The sequence below is a fragment of the Blennius ocellaris genome, assembly GCF_963422515.1.
Source record: "Blennius ocellaris genome assembly, chromosome: 14".
NCBI lineage: Eukaryota > Metazoa > Chordata > Actinopteri > Blenniiformes > Blenniidae > Blennius > Blennius ocellaris.
The window spans coordinates 12,947,529-12,963,583 of record NC_137663.1 but is presented as its reverse complement, the minus strand read 5'-3'; the positions used below and the strand labels follow the sequence as shown (position 1 = coordinate 12,963,583).

Here is a 16,055-nt window from a genome sequence, read left to right as displayed (position 1 = left end):
TCCAGCTCTTCGTGTGTGTGTGTGTGTGTGTGTGTGTGTGTGTGTGTGTGTGTGTGTGTGTGTGTGTGTGTGTGTGTGTGTGTGTGTGTGTGTCACCCAGTGTAAAAACATTTTCTTGTGTCCCTTGGGTCAGGACCAGCACCGTTGTCCCCGTTAGCCAATGTTTCTCCCTGGCTGTAGACCTCGGGCACAAACCGACTAAGCTCCTCTGCAGCTTTATGACAGCTAATCTTTCGCAAACATATCCCCCAATATCATCTGGTAAAAGACTGTAAAAAGACACACTGAATGTGCATCCTCTTTCTGAGACTCTGGAAACGTTGTGAGGTTTTCTCAAAATATTTTTGTTTTTGTTTTCCCTTGTAGCAGCGTTGGCCATTATGTCTACAACTCCACTTTAATATATAATGTTTGCCAGGACTATTTGAAGGGTCAACTTGAAAGAACAAATGCGTGTAAAAATCTGGTCAAATATTAATGAATTAATTTGTTTCCCATTTTTAACAATAGGCTTTTCAGTTGTAAAATATGTTGATTTTCTCTGTTTACTACACAGCTAATCACACTACAGAAAAATTTACCAATTTTAGGTGAATCGGGCAACATTTTAGTATCAATGCTGATTTTAAATACATCCTAAAAAGGAATGAGGCATTTAAACCTAAAATATTTTCTAAAATCTTACTAAAATACAAGTGACATGGGAAACCACACTAATAACTGGGCTTCTTGTGCCATAAATGAAAGTGAGGTCAAATCACCTCGACAACAATAATTAACATCACAATAATTATGTTTAGGTGTGTTCTTCTAGCTATAATGGGTCACTGGTGTTTTGTTTTCTTTTGTTCTTTTTCATGTTCACAGTTAACTTATAATATGCAAATGTGAAAATAAAGAGCCACTATTATGCATTTCCGTGGGCTCTGCAGAGTGGGAGTACAGCCTTCACAAACATTCAGGATGGTTCTGGCTCAGCTGCTTAGAGCTTGTTGTCCTCAAACCCTGCAGGTGGCTCGATCCTTCGCCTTGCTCTTTGCATATATCAAGGGTCGAGTACAAGATTCTCTTTTGCATGGCAGCCATTGCTATTGTTGGGTAAGTGTGTGCATAATTGTGTTTATGAATGAGTGAAGGTGATTAATGGCGTAAAGCACGATGAGAGTGTCGGAGCGTTAAAATACAGTGTGTAAGAAAAGGCCATTTGTTATTCACGGAGAAAAACACAACAAAGGAAAGCAGCGTGGATGCTGCAATGTTTGTTTGTTTTCTCTTAAGAACAAGGTGCTCGCTTCAGAAACTGATGGTAAAGCTTGTGGGAGTGAATCTTGCATAGCGACTGTAGTTTTATGAGTCAGTAAAATTAATGCTAAGCCATCATAACTCGTAAAACTAAATACAGCAGAATGGTTGACAATACCGCATTTTGAGCGTCTAATACGGTGAACACAAGGATTGCATGGAATATTGTTCTCATTATCCCCATTGTGCAACTAAAAAACGTAAAATATAAAAACGGCATTAAACTTATTTTAAAGGAACATCTGTTGTGTCATATTTATGCCAAGGCTAATTTCAGCTCACAGCAGCAAGGCTGCATAGTATTTATTTGCATATTTACATATATTAGTGGAATGCTTGTTAAGAGACTCATCTGCATGGCTGTGCAATCACATGATGACACATTGTTTTGGGGTTTTTTCCCCCCGGCATGGCTATGCAAGCAGATTACAGTGCTGCGGGGAAATAGTTAGCCTTTGCCCTGAGCCTGCAGCCATGGGGCAAGCTTGAAAAACAGCTCAATTAAACTGAATTTTTACTGATGCTTCAAATCGCCTGCGGGAAAAAATAACATGCCACATAACATGGGTTTGGAAATGGGAAACTTATTATTTTTCAAAGTCTATGAGGTATAAATCAGCATGTCAGTGCAAGTGGAGGTTGTTTTCGTCGTGATGAAGCATTAACTAATATATTTTGTGATGATAACTTCATTTTGTCTTCTCTTCTTTTCATTTCTTCTGATCTTTAGTATGATTCAGACATGCAATGCGAGTAAATAGGAGCGTTTGTCAACAAGAGCTCGGCGTAAACATGTGCATCAGAGCCATGTTGTGCTGACTTGGACTGGACTTGCTGCGGAGCATCAGGTGACCTTGGTGACTGTGGATTGTGTGGACAAGGATAATGAGACATTAGCAAACAGGCCGCTTGGACCGGTATTCATGCTGCCACACAATAATGCATCTGGCCAAGGTGGACGATGAACGACGAGAATATAAAGCAGAGTCCGGATGTGGGAAACCAGTGGTGAGACAGAATCTGTCACCAATCGTTTCCTCTGCCAGACAAACGCACTGTTTTGATCCCAAAAAAGCATTACAAGCAGATAAAGCTGTCTATAAATAAGCACAGCTGGTGCAGTACTGAGACAGAGGGACTGACAGCACTGCCTGTGGTTGCATTCGAAAGATACATCTCAATTCTTCAATTAAAAAAAAACAGATTTGATAGTACAAGTTCAGATAAATAAGTTGCATGTCGGCTTTTGTTGTGTCAACGCACACGGTATCTAACCTTGCTCTCTCTCTGCCCAGTGACCAAAATCACAACGTGTCAACACAAATAACCAGTCTTGCAGGAGACCATTACCTGGAAAAATGTGAGGTTTCAATCCACAGGAGCAACAGTACAGTGACAGAAAAGAAAGAAATGCCTCCCGAAGCAATGACACCCCCTGGAATTGGGGCATAAACTATCCTGTCCTGTAAAGTGTCATGTGTAAATGTGGTGTGGTGCCACATCCCGGAGCTGAAATGACAAAAGTCTGCGTCACAATCTGAATGTGCCCAATTCCGCCAAACAGAATAAAGGCTGTTGGATTTTATATGAGCCCTGACATTGTAAAACCGCTCAGCGATTAACAAGAAAACAGACCCAACATATGAAAAAAAGAAAATATATATAAATATACACACACACGTCTTTTCCTCCTGCACTGTTGAACATCTCATGACCTCTGAGAATTATTTCACAGCCTCCTGAAAAGTCCTCAGCTACTGACCTGTGACATCGAAATCAGCCAGCTTGATGTGTATTTATACACCGACACTGACAAAAAAGGTGAAAAGCTAAGAAAACAGGTAAATAAAAACACACCTACTGTAGATTTTAGATAATGCTCTCTGAGGAACAGAATTTGTTTGTTTGTTTTTTTTAATACAATCAACCTTACGGGACAGTCAATAGAACAATCATTTACTCATGCAGACATAAAGAAAGCCCCTGTAGTGATGAAACCTGAGCATCATGGTTGAATTACTGTGCATCTTCTCCGATCCTTTAATGCTGTTTAGGTCGATGTTGCTGCTTAGTATCTATATTCAAATCAGATAAACATAAGCATACGAGACAAACAAAAGGAGGTGTACGAGAGACTGAGGATTTTGGGGGGGGGGACCGGAAGTGGGAAGCAACACCAGGTGGTCAAGCGTCTGGATGCAGGCAGTCAAAGAGCAGTGTTGCCTTGACAACTGTGATGCCTTGGTGATGATAATAGCAGAGCACCTCGCCACCAGCAACGCACACAGAAAAATTTCTATCTGCATGAATTACTTTCATCTTTACTTGCATCTCTTAAGAAAATAAAACGCCGTCATATAAGCTCTCTGCCCCGAGTTGATTTCAAGCACCATCTCATTCTTTTCTCCTCTTTCTCTCTACAAATCATCACTCGCCAAAGGCCAGCAACACACTGTATAGAAGAGGGAGTATATCTGATACAACCGACAAGCCATCTGTTCACCCAAGCCGCAGTGGGATCTGATCAATACAGCCAGGGAGGACAGAGAATGTGGCCGCTGTGGTCTCCCACATTGACTGGAATAATGGATCAGCTCTTGGGTCACAGTGGACTCATTGTACCAGCAGCATGACCACTGAGGTTTCCTGCCTCCACACCTCTTTGTTTCTACTCTTTTAATTAAGGAGCTGGGCAACAGAATTCCCTAACAGGCTTAGCTATTGGCAGCCTTGCAACCAGGACTGACTGTTCAATTCAGGATTTAGCGAGCTTTGTATGACCAACACATACTGCTTTAATTTGTCAGAGTGTCAGGTCATTGTGTGTTAATGCATCAGATCAGCATTCAGAAATAAAAATAAACAGGTATACCTGAAAGCGAGCATTTACATAAAACAGTGGAAGGAGCTTTTCAGCTGAATGCTCTGATGAGCTTTCACTGATCTGATGTGGACCAATCCAGAGTCCTTTTCCTCTTCCGCTGCATCAGCTGGTGATTTCTGAGCACATAGCCACTGCAGCATCCTACCACCTCCTCCACTCTCTCTTCTCCTCCCCCACTCTCCCCCAACCCCTCTCCACCTGCTTTTAAATGCATGGCGCTGCCCTGCCAAGCCAGTCTATGCAGGCAGCATCAGTCCCACCAGAGTGGAGGGGGGGGGGGGGGGGGGGGCAGCGGCAGTTTACCGGCCTGTGTAACCCAGGGGTTGCATTAGAAGGAGACAAGGTAGGAGGGAGCCTCCGCTCCCCTCTCCACGTTGTGTTCCAATAATCAATTGAGAGATGAGAGGCATCCCGAATCAGGACGACTCGCTAGTCTCGCTGAGCGGAAAATGGTTTAGCCCAACTGTAGTCTGTCCAGCTCCACACATCCAGTAAGTAAATAGGCCACAGGCAACATGGAACACTGAAATAATCAACCCCCAGAAAGCTCTGCACTGGAGTCAGGCTAAAAATGTGCCAGTGTGGATGTGTGTGGGTGTGTGTGTGTGTTGCTCCACTTTCCAAATAAGAATCAATAATGATCAGAGCCTCTCTCTCCATGACAGATGTGTGTAGTACAATGAATGCAGCACACGCCACCGCCTGATGCATGGAGGAGAGAAAACAGCAAGCACACCAGTCCGACATCCTGCAGACCGACGTTTGGCTGTGCATTTTGCTCATCTGTTTCGTAACGGGACACACGAGTCATGTCAAAACCCCCAGAGCTGGATTAAATCCCCTGATGTGCTGTGTGAGGGTAGAGAGGCCCAGCATCTCCGACACAACCTCGGATGGAGGGGTGAGGATGAAAGGAGGAGAGAGGAGAGAGGAGGGTGTGGGGGGGGGGGTATATCTGCTCCATAAATAATGGCCTGTTCGAGTCACAGTAATATAAACCACTAACCGCTTCAAAGCTACCAATACATCACTCCTCTGCGCACAGGATGCAGGGCCCTGCCTCCAACAATAGGCCTGTGCATCATTTCAACCCATTCTCATACACACACATATGGATTGATAGCATGATGCTAGTCGGCCTTTGTCCGCGTTGGATCGGCGTGTTTTTTTGGGGGGGGTGCTTTTTTTTTTGTAGGGGTGTCATATATACCTGCATGATTACGATCTTTAAAAAAAAAAAAACCCAAAACAACAACAACGATTTTACGCCGCTTGTTGTGCGCCACATTCTAGCCCCTGACTGTTGTTACAACCTGCCTATGCATCACTCAGATGTACACAAATAATCGCCTGTATTTACTTCTCTGTGTCCAGCGGCACTTTGACTCGAGATGTTTTTGTTTTTTGTTTTTTTTTTTAATCCTTGTTGCACCGCAAGCGGGTCATTTAGTCAACAATGGCTCGAGATCAGACGAGCCTCGGTGCTTTTGGTGGGGTCACATGCTTCATTCAGCTTTACAATAATACCGCTTTTATTCATATCCCACCCTCCCTGCCTCATGCAGCCTCGTTTTAATACACACACGCACACACACACAAATATAGAAGGAAACAACAAATCGATCTCCCGAACAACCAAATGACATCATCACCCCCAGAAAGCCACACAACCAGGGGAGCGAGGGCTCGTAAATAAAACATAGCGGGTGAGGGCGCAGTGATTCTATGGCTCCTCTCTGCCTCCAACTCACCAGGTTCAGCACCGTCTCCACGATGTCCCTGTTGCTCACCTCCCCGACCTGGATCAGGCCCACGAGCACGGCGAATTTCATCTGAATATTCCTGATCGGCACCGCGGGGTTGATCACCCCGGCGGGGAGAACCATAGAGCCGGCTGCAGACACCATCCTTTCCCCGGTGGAGCCCGAGCCAGCGCCCGCGGCGACCTGCTGCTGCTGCGGCGGCGGCGGCGGCTGCTGCTGCTGCGGGGCGGAGGAGCCCGGCGGAGGAGGAGGAGGAGGATGGTGGGAGTCTGTGTCCGTGAGCGAGGAAGCAGAGCCCGGCGGTGCTGAAACCGGCTTCTCGCTCGACATTTCCCCTTTAGGAAACAGGGAGGAGAGGAGCGGTCGCCGCTTGTCTCTCACACCTGCTCTTCAAGCTTCGGGCGTCTGCTGCTGCCGCTGCTGCACACAAAAAAAACATCCGATGCGCAGCAACGGAAAAATAAATAAATAAAACAAAAAAAAAAAAAGTGATGCTTTAAAAATCCTCAGATTTCACCCTATCCTCCTGAAAATGTGTAGGGATTCATAAGGCTAGAAAAAAAAGGATGGAGGCTTGGTAGAATGGTTAGCCTACGCTTCTCTCTCCCCCTCGCTGCCTCTCTCTCTCTCTCTCTTCTCTCTCCCTCTCTCTCCCTCTCTCCCTCATTGGCAGGTTGCAGTCAGTGCGGTCGTGGAGGAGACATCGCCATGTTGACGCCCCCTGTCTGCGGTAGCGCGCTCCGACCGCGCATGCGCACCGCGCTCTTATCCTGGGAGGGCGCTGGAGCGGAATAACATGAAGCCATGCATGCATGGGTTCATACACAGAACACACACTACCAAACATCCGCCTCTAATTGTTTTGTTTCTAAACACACCGCCGTTCATATTTAATGAGTGATCTCTCTGAAGGTGCAAAAAAATTAAGAAGAGCTGAAAATAGTTTATAAGATTGTACACATGAAAAGGTTCCCGTGATGGGGGTATTTTGGGTGCAGATCAGACAGAGTTCATGCAGTTTCTGGTGTCTGGTTTCCAGACAGAAAGTGTTTATATATTCAGAAGCTATCCATCTGCCCTACTTATTGCTGTCCCAAATTTAACTCTGGTACCTTTGCTTTCTCATTAAGCATCCCAGGATTGCTCTCCTGGCATCAATCTCTTCTGATATGATGTACTCAGTTCTCCGGCCCCCTCCACTCTTTTCCCCTTCCGGCAATAACTTACACTTTTGCTAACACCTTCTTACCCCATCACCTCTCCCATCCCTCTTGTGCCTTGTGGTTTATAGAGCACTATCCCTTCAGGCACTTGTGTGGAATGCGTTACCCAAAATTGAACTGAGGTCTTTGTCAGGCAGGGGGGTCTTTAAAAACACACACACTTTCCTCATATCTTACTGTTTTCAGGCCAAATATACTATCTTATTGTAGAGTTTGGTAGGATAGCTTGCTATTTTGTACTTATTTTGTTACTTTTACCCTTCAGAAGAGAGGAAGAGATTTTAGCTGCCTGCTGCGGGGGTCACCAAAGCTGAGCATGTAATCTGCAGGTTTCAACTGAGGTCTTACACCAAATTCCCATTTTGGTGCAACTTGATCATTTGTGAGCCTTGCTCAGGGACCCACAGTGGCAACTCATCTGCAGTGAGAATAAAACCAGCAAACATCTGGCCACAAGCTTGTTTCCTCTAACCTGTAGGCGACCACTGCCCCACTGTTTAGAAGATTGTTTAATTAATACAGTACACAGTATGACTCATCTCATTATTCAGTCCATAAAGTTTCAGGACCAGTTAAACAAAAGCTCTTTATGCAGCCCAACTTGCCTTCACGTAACATAAATTATGTCTCTTCGTTCGAGAAAAAAAATCCACAAAACAATCTCATTCTTAAAATATATGGGACTAATGCAATCAAATTAACAATCCCTTCAGAATGTTTGAAAAATGTAATTTTAGGTCAGACAAAAAGCTTGATTTAGAAGTGTACTCCAACTCATCGTATCTGAATTACACTCTTGTATCACTGATTGGCAGATTGTTGAAGAGCTGTGCATTAACTAAAGGCTCTATAGGCAGCACCTCCCAATGTTAAAGTCTGTAGGCTTCAGCGATATATGATCATGTTTTTTGTCTTTTTTTTTCCTGAAATAAAAATTCCAAGTGATTTATTTTTAATCTTTCTCTGTATATTGTGTATGCCATCTTGTTTAAAGCAGCAGATTGATTCAGTGGCTCAATTAGACTAAACTAGAATTGCACATTTACCATTACAATCGCTATTCCCGCTCATCTGATTCACATCACTGCTCAGATGCTCAGCTCTGCTAATTTAATTATCTTGTTTTAGAGTATGTGTTATTGTGAATTAAAAAAGCAATACAGTAAAAAAAAAAAGCAAAAGAGCTGCATGATGAATATTTTTGCTTTTCAGAAATATTTTGCACTGTAAAATGAGCTATACTGACCTCATACCGGATGTGATGACATTTTGTTTTGTGTGTATAGTTTAAAGTCATTATAGTTATTGACATATGCATTGGTTTATTTGCAGTTATCGGGAATTCTACCTATTCTACAATGTCCTGCACACTAGTGACCCTGTCTGAATGTATTTATTTTAGGTCATGCGTTTATTTAACTGTCTTTGGAAATGCCGGTCCAACCAGTCAAAAACAAATCTACAGTATCCTCTTGTGGTTGCACACACCAGGGCTGCTGGTCCACAACCTGCCTGCTGCGTATATAAGCCCGTTTCACACTCCATGTGTTCTTTCAATGGGGCACATCTGGCGGGCAGGATTTCCATTCACAAAGCAGCCACAGATCTGATTTGTTACTCTGTCTGTGCACGTCTGGATGGGTTCTTCTTTTCCGCCACTGATGTCACATGAATGTCTCGGTCCAGATTTTTCTGTGATGCTGACTGTTGACAGGGGCAACAAGCTTGAGACAGAAGCAGTGGGGACATACATGGGCAGGGCAGTTCTTTGTGTGCGTGCGTGGAAACTTCTCTCATGAAGATGCATGCGCACAATATGAAAAAAAACACACATCTCAACTACAACTACTAACGCTGATTTCATCCTAATGCAAGCCTCTTTATATATCCTCATTTTAAAAAAATTAATCATGATTTTTTTTATAACATGAGTAATTTCTGTCCTTACTAGGACAACATGTCCAAAGGGGTGATTGTGAGCAGATTGTGTTAGCCAAATACCTGCACAAACTGCAGTGTTTAATATTGCATTGTTAATATTAATTTCCTCCAGACTCACTAAGTTCACATTTAATATTAATTCAATAATCTTATCTTATCCTTGAAATATGCATTTTTTTTCTGAAAATCCCTCACTCACTCTCTCTTTCACACACACACACACACACACACACACACACACACACACACACACACACACACACACACACACACACACACTTTAAGAATTTAAGAAACGCTATTTCTCTAAAGAGTATACAACATCAAGCTTATAAGTGCACACATGCACACGTGCATTTGAGCCACACAAAACGACAACAGCAGTCTCCCTCACACACAAACACACTATTCTTTGTTTTCAGACAAAGGCCTGCCTCTGCAGCTTTGTCATGATTTCACAAAAGACTTCTTTAGGAGAAAGAGGTCTTAACTGGGATCTGGCTAGTGATTGGGTAAAAGCATTAACATTGTTCTCTCTCTCTCTCTCTCTCTCTCTCTCTCTCTCTCTCTCTCTCTCAGTCTCTCTCGCTCTCTCTCGCTCTCTCTCTCTATATATATCTCTCTCCCTTCTCTCGTCATGTCTTTCTTTCCCTTCTCTCACCTCCATGTGGAGGTGCAGTACTCGTGGCCATGCAGCTATTTTCTCCTCTGTTCCAGCGTACCTCTGTCGAGCATGTGGAGGTAGTGTCAGCATCCTGTGTGGGCTGATGATCACAGCACAGGAGCTTCAGAGGGGACTGGGACTCCGTGAGGATCAGGCAGAGAAAGTGCAGCAGAGGTGACGTCTGTCAGGAAGGGTTTGATCACTGCCTACTGGAGAAAACATAGTTTGATTCCCATGGTTTTTTTTTGTGTTTTCTTTGTCAGTGTGGCAGCTGTGGCTGAATATGGTTTTGACAGGAACCGACTATGAGCTATTTATGATTTGAAAGACTGATTATCAAGTCCGTACAAAAGGAACACAGTCGTTTTTCAGTGTGAAAACAGGCGCAGAGATTGACTTTTGAATGTTGCTTTGTTCTGCAGCCATCCTCGCACAATTAGGATCACTTGAGCAGTTGGCTTGTACTTGTATACATGGGAACGCAGGTTATAATGTCCCTTCTTTCACAGACAGATGTGTTGCCGTCGGGATGGCTGTGCGTGGGTGTGTTCCTCGTGTGTGCTCTCATGTGTCTATTCATGTCCATATCTGTGATTGTGTTTGCATAAGAAACAGTGTGATCGTGATGTGAGAGGGAGAGAATGTGCACAGTGACTTTCTGTCTCAGACTGTGTCATATTGTATGTCTTAGTCTTAGCGGTTACTGTACGCTATCAAAATTTAAATACAATCAGAAAAGAGCATTTTGCACCATCACAAAACGAGTGAGACTTAAAATATAATGATTTATTATATTTTTCCAGGATATGAGTAAAATAAACCCATATATATATATATACACACAATGCTACAATTATTATTCAATAGCAATTATTATTCAATAGCACAAATCTTTAGCAACGCTAAGATTCATATTGAGACTAAAATAAAAATCTGTCTCATACATATAATATGTTTAAGCAGGAATGTGCACAGGTGTTTCAAATCCTGTCATAATAGAAAGAAAAAAAAATCCTAGTTCCACTAAGTGTTAGTCTGTGTCATTACAGTGAGTCAGATTGCACGATAAGGGAACTGTGGAAATAAGCTCCCCTAAATGGAGTTCAGTATTTATTTATTTATTTTTATATGGAAAGTCAGATCAGACTGTCTACTGTGAAAAAGGTTTGAACACTTCAGTCCCCACACTTTTTTCGAGGGGGACTCTTGAGACTAAACACTTTCTCCATGCAGGTTTTCTCTGCTGAATTCACTTAGTTGATTCAGTGGAAGGATTACACACCCTTCTTCTCTCTCAAGTTAAGAAGATTAGACTTTCTTTAATTTTAATTCGTTTAAAAACCTCTCAGATTGAACCATTAAAGTATGATGCGCAGTCTTGAAGATGAACGACCTTACAGTTGAAATTTCATATTTTACACGCAATGCATTGCCTTCATTAATTCTTTTTTTTACTAAAGAAATGGCAAGAGGCACTGTTAGTAGTTATTCCCTCACTTTCGCTCACAAAGGACCCAGTGCAGATGAGATAGTTTCCTCATTTCGATTGGGAATAAAGCCTGAACAATGTAGAGCTGGCAAGTGAAGTTCTGGACACGTGTACATGTGAGAATGGCAAACTATGTGCAAATGTGTGTTTGCAGCATCTGAAGATCTACTGTCAACGTGCGCATGACAGTGATCCAGTATGGCTTAATCTTTTTTACACAGTGGAGCCTGAATTCCCTGTTGAGGTCGTTATTATGCACGCTGGTGTTGCTCAAACCCTCAGAACTTTATTAGAAATTCTACTCAAGATTTTCAGAGATATCACATCTGTCATGCTGTATTACAGCCTTACCAGAAGCACAACTCAACCGGATTTTACAATGGAATAAAAGATTCTTAAAATAAAGGCATTTTGAAGTTTGGCATTTTACTGATGTCCTGTGAAAACTTTAGAACAGGTTTAAAAGGGGTCAAATAGACCCCCAAAAGTGTGTTGGTGTTTTTAATAAACAGGCTCTAATTTTGTTTAACCGGTACAACAAATAATACAGCAAACTCCTATTGTTTGCAGCAACTTTCTTCTCCTTTTTCCAACAACCTGTCCTCCTTCAGCAAGGGAAGGAAGGAAAAAATGAACTCATATAATAAATATAAATATTTGACTTATACGGCACATAGACCAACAAAAGAAAAAATACACCGGTTATTAAACATAGCAAACATAATAATAACTGAATGAGGCTCTAACAATTCCATTACTGCAATAAAAAAAAACAATGTACTGCTTCATAAAACACAAAAATACAAAATAAATGAAGTAATAGAAATAATTATACCTCAACTTAGCATAAAAAGTAAAAAATGATAGCTTGTTTGTTACTCAAAACAAGTATGAGTACATTCTGTAAATGTCCACAGACAAAGCACTTTTCACAAAACCTATGATAACCATACTAATATAACTTAATAACACTATTAAAAAAAGTGCGATCTTATATCTACTTTGTGTTACTATTCAGATTGTTATTTCCCAGGCCGGATGATTTCTGCAACCTGCGGCGTGGATGTTCTCACAAAGTCCCTCATCTATCCATCCTCCTTCTGTACTGATCAGCCTCCTAAGCTGCTGGTCTCCTCAACAATAGGGTGCTTTATAAACGGTTTCTGCTTTTAATTCAGCTGTCCAGCTCAACTGTTTAGCAACACTTCACCACTGTCATTGCAATTCAAAATGATTGACACTGTTGCTCTACAAGAGGCCAAAGATGCCACAGTTTGTCTCATCAGGTCAAAGGCAGATATGATATTAGTTATATATAAGCTAGATTCAACTGCATACTTTGCAAGCAGACAGGAAGTCAGAAATACTTTTTCAGAGGTAATGTTTCCTTGCTGATTGTGGCATCTTCCGAGCAGCAGCGAGCTCAGCTGAAATGCTTTGTGGAGTTGTTGTTATAGCTGTTTGTTTTTCACAGATAATTGCAGTCTGTGTGACTCAACTGCACCGGTAATACATGAAAGACATAGAGATGGGGTAACAGTTTGTTGTTTGCTGCACTGTAGACTTCATTACAACAACAAATACACCTGTTAGGTGAAATACAAACTCATCTGAAACACATGTAGCATAAATGAAGAGTGAATGCCTCTTCGTTTTTCACATTTGCCAAATTCACATGCCGTTTTTTTAAAGGTTTCTCTGGATTAGTATGTGTATGTATGTATGTAGCCTATATGATTGTCATATTTCTGGTGTTTTGTCTGTATTCAAATGCTCTGAATTCTTGTATCTTACATGCTGAGTTTTAATGTCAAAGCCAGTTTTAATATCAAAGTGGTTTTACAGGTTAGATAAGTGTGAGGAAAATGCATGCAGCCATCATTGATGCTATTAGGTGCGCCCATGCTTTTACCGCCATTATGAGTTCAAATGTCAGTCATTACCACAGGGCCTTTATCGGGTGATGGAATGAATCCATCAGGTTATTATCAGCGTGGCCAGTGTTTCTGTGCAGATAATGTAGATAAACGTTCACTGCACGGTGTCCAGTATACTGCATTTTTCCAGGATCTTCTCTCCTTTGCTATTACATAAGACTCACCCCAAGCAGAAGTGTTCAGATGTGAAGGAAGAGAAAGACAAAACATTTTGCATACAAGTGAGAGCAGTGAAGAACCCCCCCCCACAAAATCACATTCGTCATCAAGCAGTATTCATCAGTCAACACTACAAGCTATGCTTTCAGGACTAAAATAAAAACACAGAATCTGGTCAGAACTATTTAAAGCTACCTCAACAAACTCCCCCAAGTTGAGTGAAATGGGATCGCCCCGTGCTTCAACAATTTTTTCCTCAGTTGCGCACAGCTTGGGTTTTCACTTGTCAACACCCAGCCATATACTCAAGGATACTGTAAGCACAACTACCAACAGAGTTCATTAATAATTCATTCAATGGATAATTTATTCATCAATGACCTTATCTTGGTTGTCTTCAAGAAGACAGTGGATTAGCCAGTCTCCAAGGATATACATCTGCTTTTTTCTTTCTCCATCCTTGTTAAATTTTCATAAAGTAGACAGGGTGATTGAGCAAAAATGTCAAATCACTGCGAACCCAACTCCTCGGATAATTTAAATCGTGGTGAGTTTAATGACTAAAGAACAATATCGGCGCAGTTTATTTTATGTTTTCTTATGATTTATAGTTTTCTCTATATTCGTATGAAATATTGTTTTCACTGGTTATCCAAAGCGATTTTGAAATCAACGAGGAGAGAATTGCTGCAAAATGTGTCACAGACGCATATTACAAGGGATGGATCTTTGATATTGAATAAAGTACTTCAAGTGATGGCAATACAGTATAATGTGTCAAAATAAAGGCAAAAACCTCAGGTGCAAATTATACTTGAAAGCCATAAAACAGAGGGTACTGTACTATTTTGTATTTTGTTTACACCTCCCAAAGACCCAATGTAATGGGATATGTTTTTCAATTTAGAACACAGTTATCCTGAAAAACAATATCCAGACTAAGCTAATCTTTATCACGTTATGCTGCAGCAACATTACATAAACCAGAGTGCATAAATCCCTCCCCTGTGATGCACAATGATGGAAAAATTGAGATGTGCAAATAAAGTGTGGATTCCAGTGTTGTAGAGGTGAGCATTCTCACTCATTAGCAAGAAGATACTTGGTTTAAGGTTGGGTTCCTTCTACAGTTCAAAAACATGCACCTGAGGCTCACTAAATGTCCTGTAGGTGTGATTGTCTCTCTGTGTCTTCCCTGGTGGGCTGGTTTACCTGTCCAGGTGCCTTCACACTGTCCCTCAGGCACGCTCGGCCTCATCAGACTGCAATCTTAAGCTGGATAAAGCGGGTTGGAAAAGGCATTGAATGAAAGTGTGTCTTCCATACACACTTTGCAAAGGGCATGCTGGAAACAGGACAGACACTTCTTAGTTTCGCCAGAAGAGGTCACTCTCAAGTCCTGCTGCAGGGTCGTCCTGTGTGGAGAGAAAATGAAGTGTTTTAAATTGATCTGCTTTTCATCTGCACACTGTGTGCGGATGAAAAGCAGATCAGATCAGATCAGATTTTGTAATCTAAATGTACTTTCCTTTGCATGGGCCTCATTGTAATTTGCTCAAATATGGCTTACAGTCGAAAATTCCAACTCGCGTATATAAAGTGGAGATATGGAGAAATAATTGACTCACCTTGTCAGGTTTTTTTTTTTTTTTCATTGTCTAATTTTCAGCACGATGTTCCTCATTTGTCAGAGCCCATGGAGGAGAGGAGCTGGAGTGCTCCCACGGCGCAGACGATCATTGACATTCAGGAGCTGTAACTGCTTGCCCTACTTTCTAGATAAAAACCACTGACATGGTAAATGAGGCAGAAGTTAAAGTCATGTCTATGTGCTGCCACGAAGTGAACAGACGTCCTGACTCACATCAAGGTGTCTGTCTTCACCTTCACTGTCCTCTGCCAGGTCCCCGTCCTAACATAACTAGTGCAGATAAATGTGATTGGGTATTGATCCGAGCATTGGAGGTTCACTCTTCAGTCATCATTTGAAAGGACCCAAGGAGAGTCATCACAGGAAATCCTGTGGCGATCCTCTGACTGCTCATTTACTCAGTTGTCTATTTTTTCTTTCCGTCACACTGTTAAGTTTCATTACAGGGAGGTAACAGCACCACTCAATGGACATCAAAGTGCGTAACAAGTAAAAGATTACATGCACAAACACAAACTCAAAATCTTTATGCTCTTGTCTGTTCACACGCGATACAAAACAAGAAAAGGAATGGATGCAAGGTATATATAACTTTGGTGCATTTTTTTATTTTTTTTTTACTTTTGTATAATTTCCATGTGTATTTTTGCACTTTTAAGTATGTTGGAATGACATTTCACTGCTTGTGTTTGTCTTCCATCATGCAATTGGCAAATTACTCTTAAGGAAATAGTTTTTAGACTGTGCAGCCTAAACTCAGTGAGATTTTCACTTCTTACATTGACGGATCATTGTACTCTTTAAACATAGTTAATCCAAATGGATGCTTGCAATAGGTCTAAAAATGTGAGTATAAAAAGTGTCTCACTGGAATTTCACACGTTCGGTGATGGTGGGACTTTTTCAGCCAAAAGTTTTATCAGTGTGATCTGCTGAAAACTCGAGCTACAATTCCTTGTAATATTAAAGTGAAATGTTTTATTTTGGAGTGCGGCGTCTTTACATAAATCGAGGACAAACTTTTGTTCAACTTTCAGTCTCT

The 16,055-nt window shown here is 41.7% G+C and overlaps 1 protein-coding gene across 3 annotated transcripts in view; it reads right to left on the bottom strand.

The window, feature by feature from the left end:
• nbeaa (neurobeachin a) overlaps positions 1 to 6,279 on the bottom strand; it is a gene marked incomplete at both ends in the record, with an annotated part of 86,916 nt that extends 80,637 nt beyond the window's left edge. For all 3 annotated transcript variants that reach the window (XM_080509256.1, XM_080509257.1, XM_080509258.1), the window contains one exon: positions 5,938 to 6,279. In XM_080509256.1, coding sequence (XP_080365382.1) covers positions 5,938 to 6,279 — 342 coding nt within the window. The remainder of the gene's footprint in view (positions 1 to 5,937) is intronic.
• Positions 6,280 to 16,055: the final 9,776 nt, after the last annotated feature.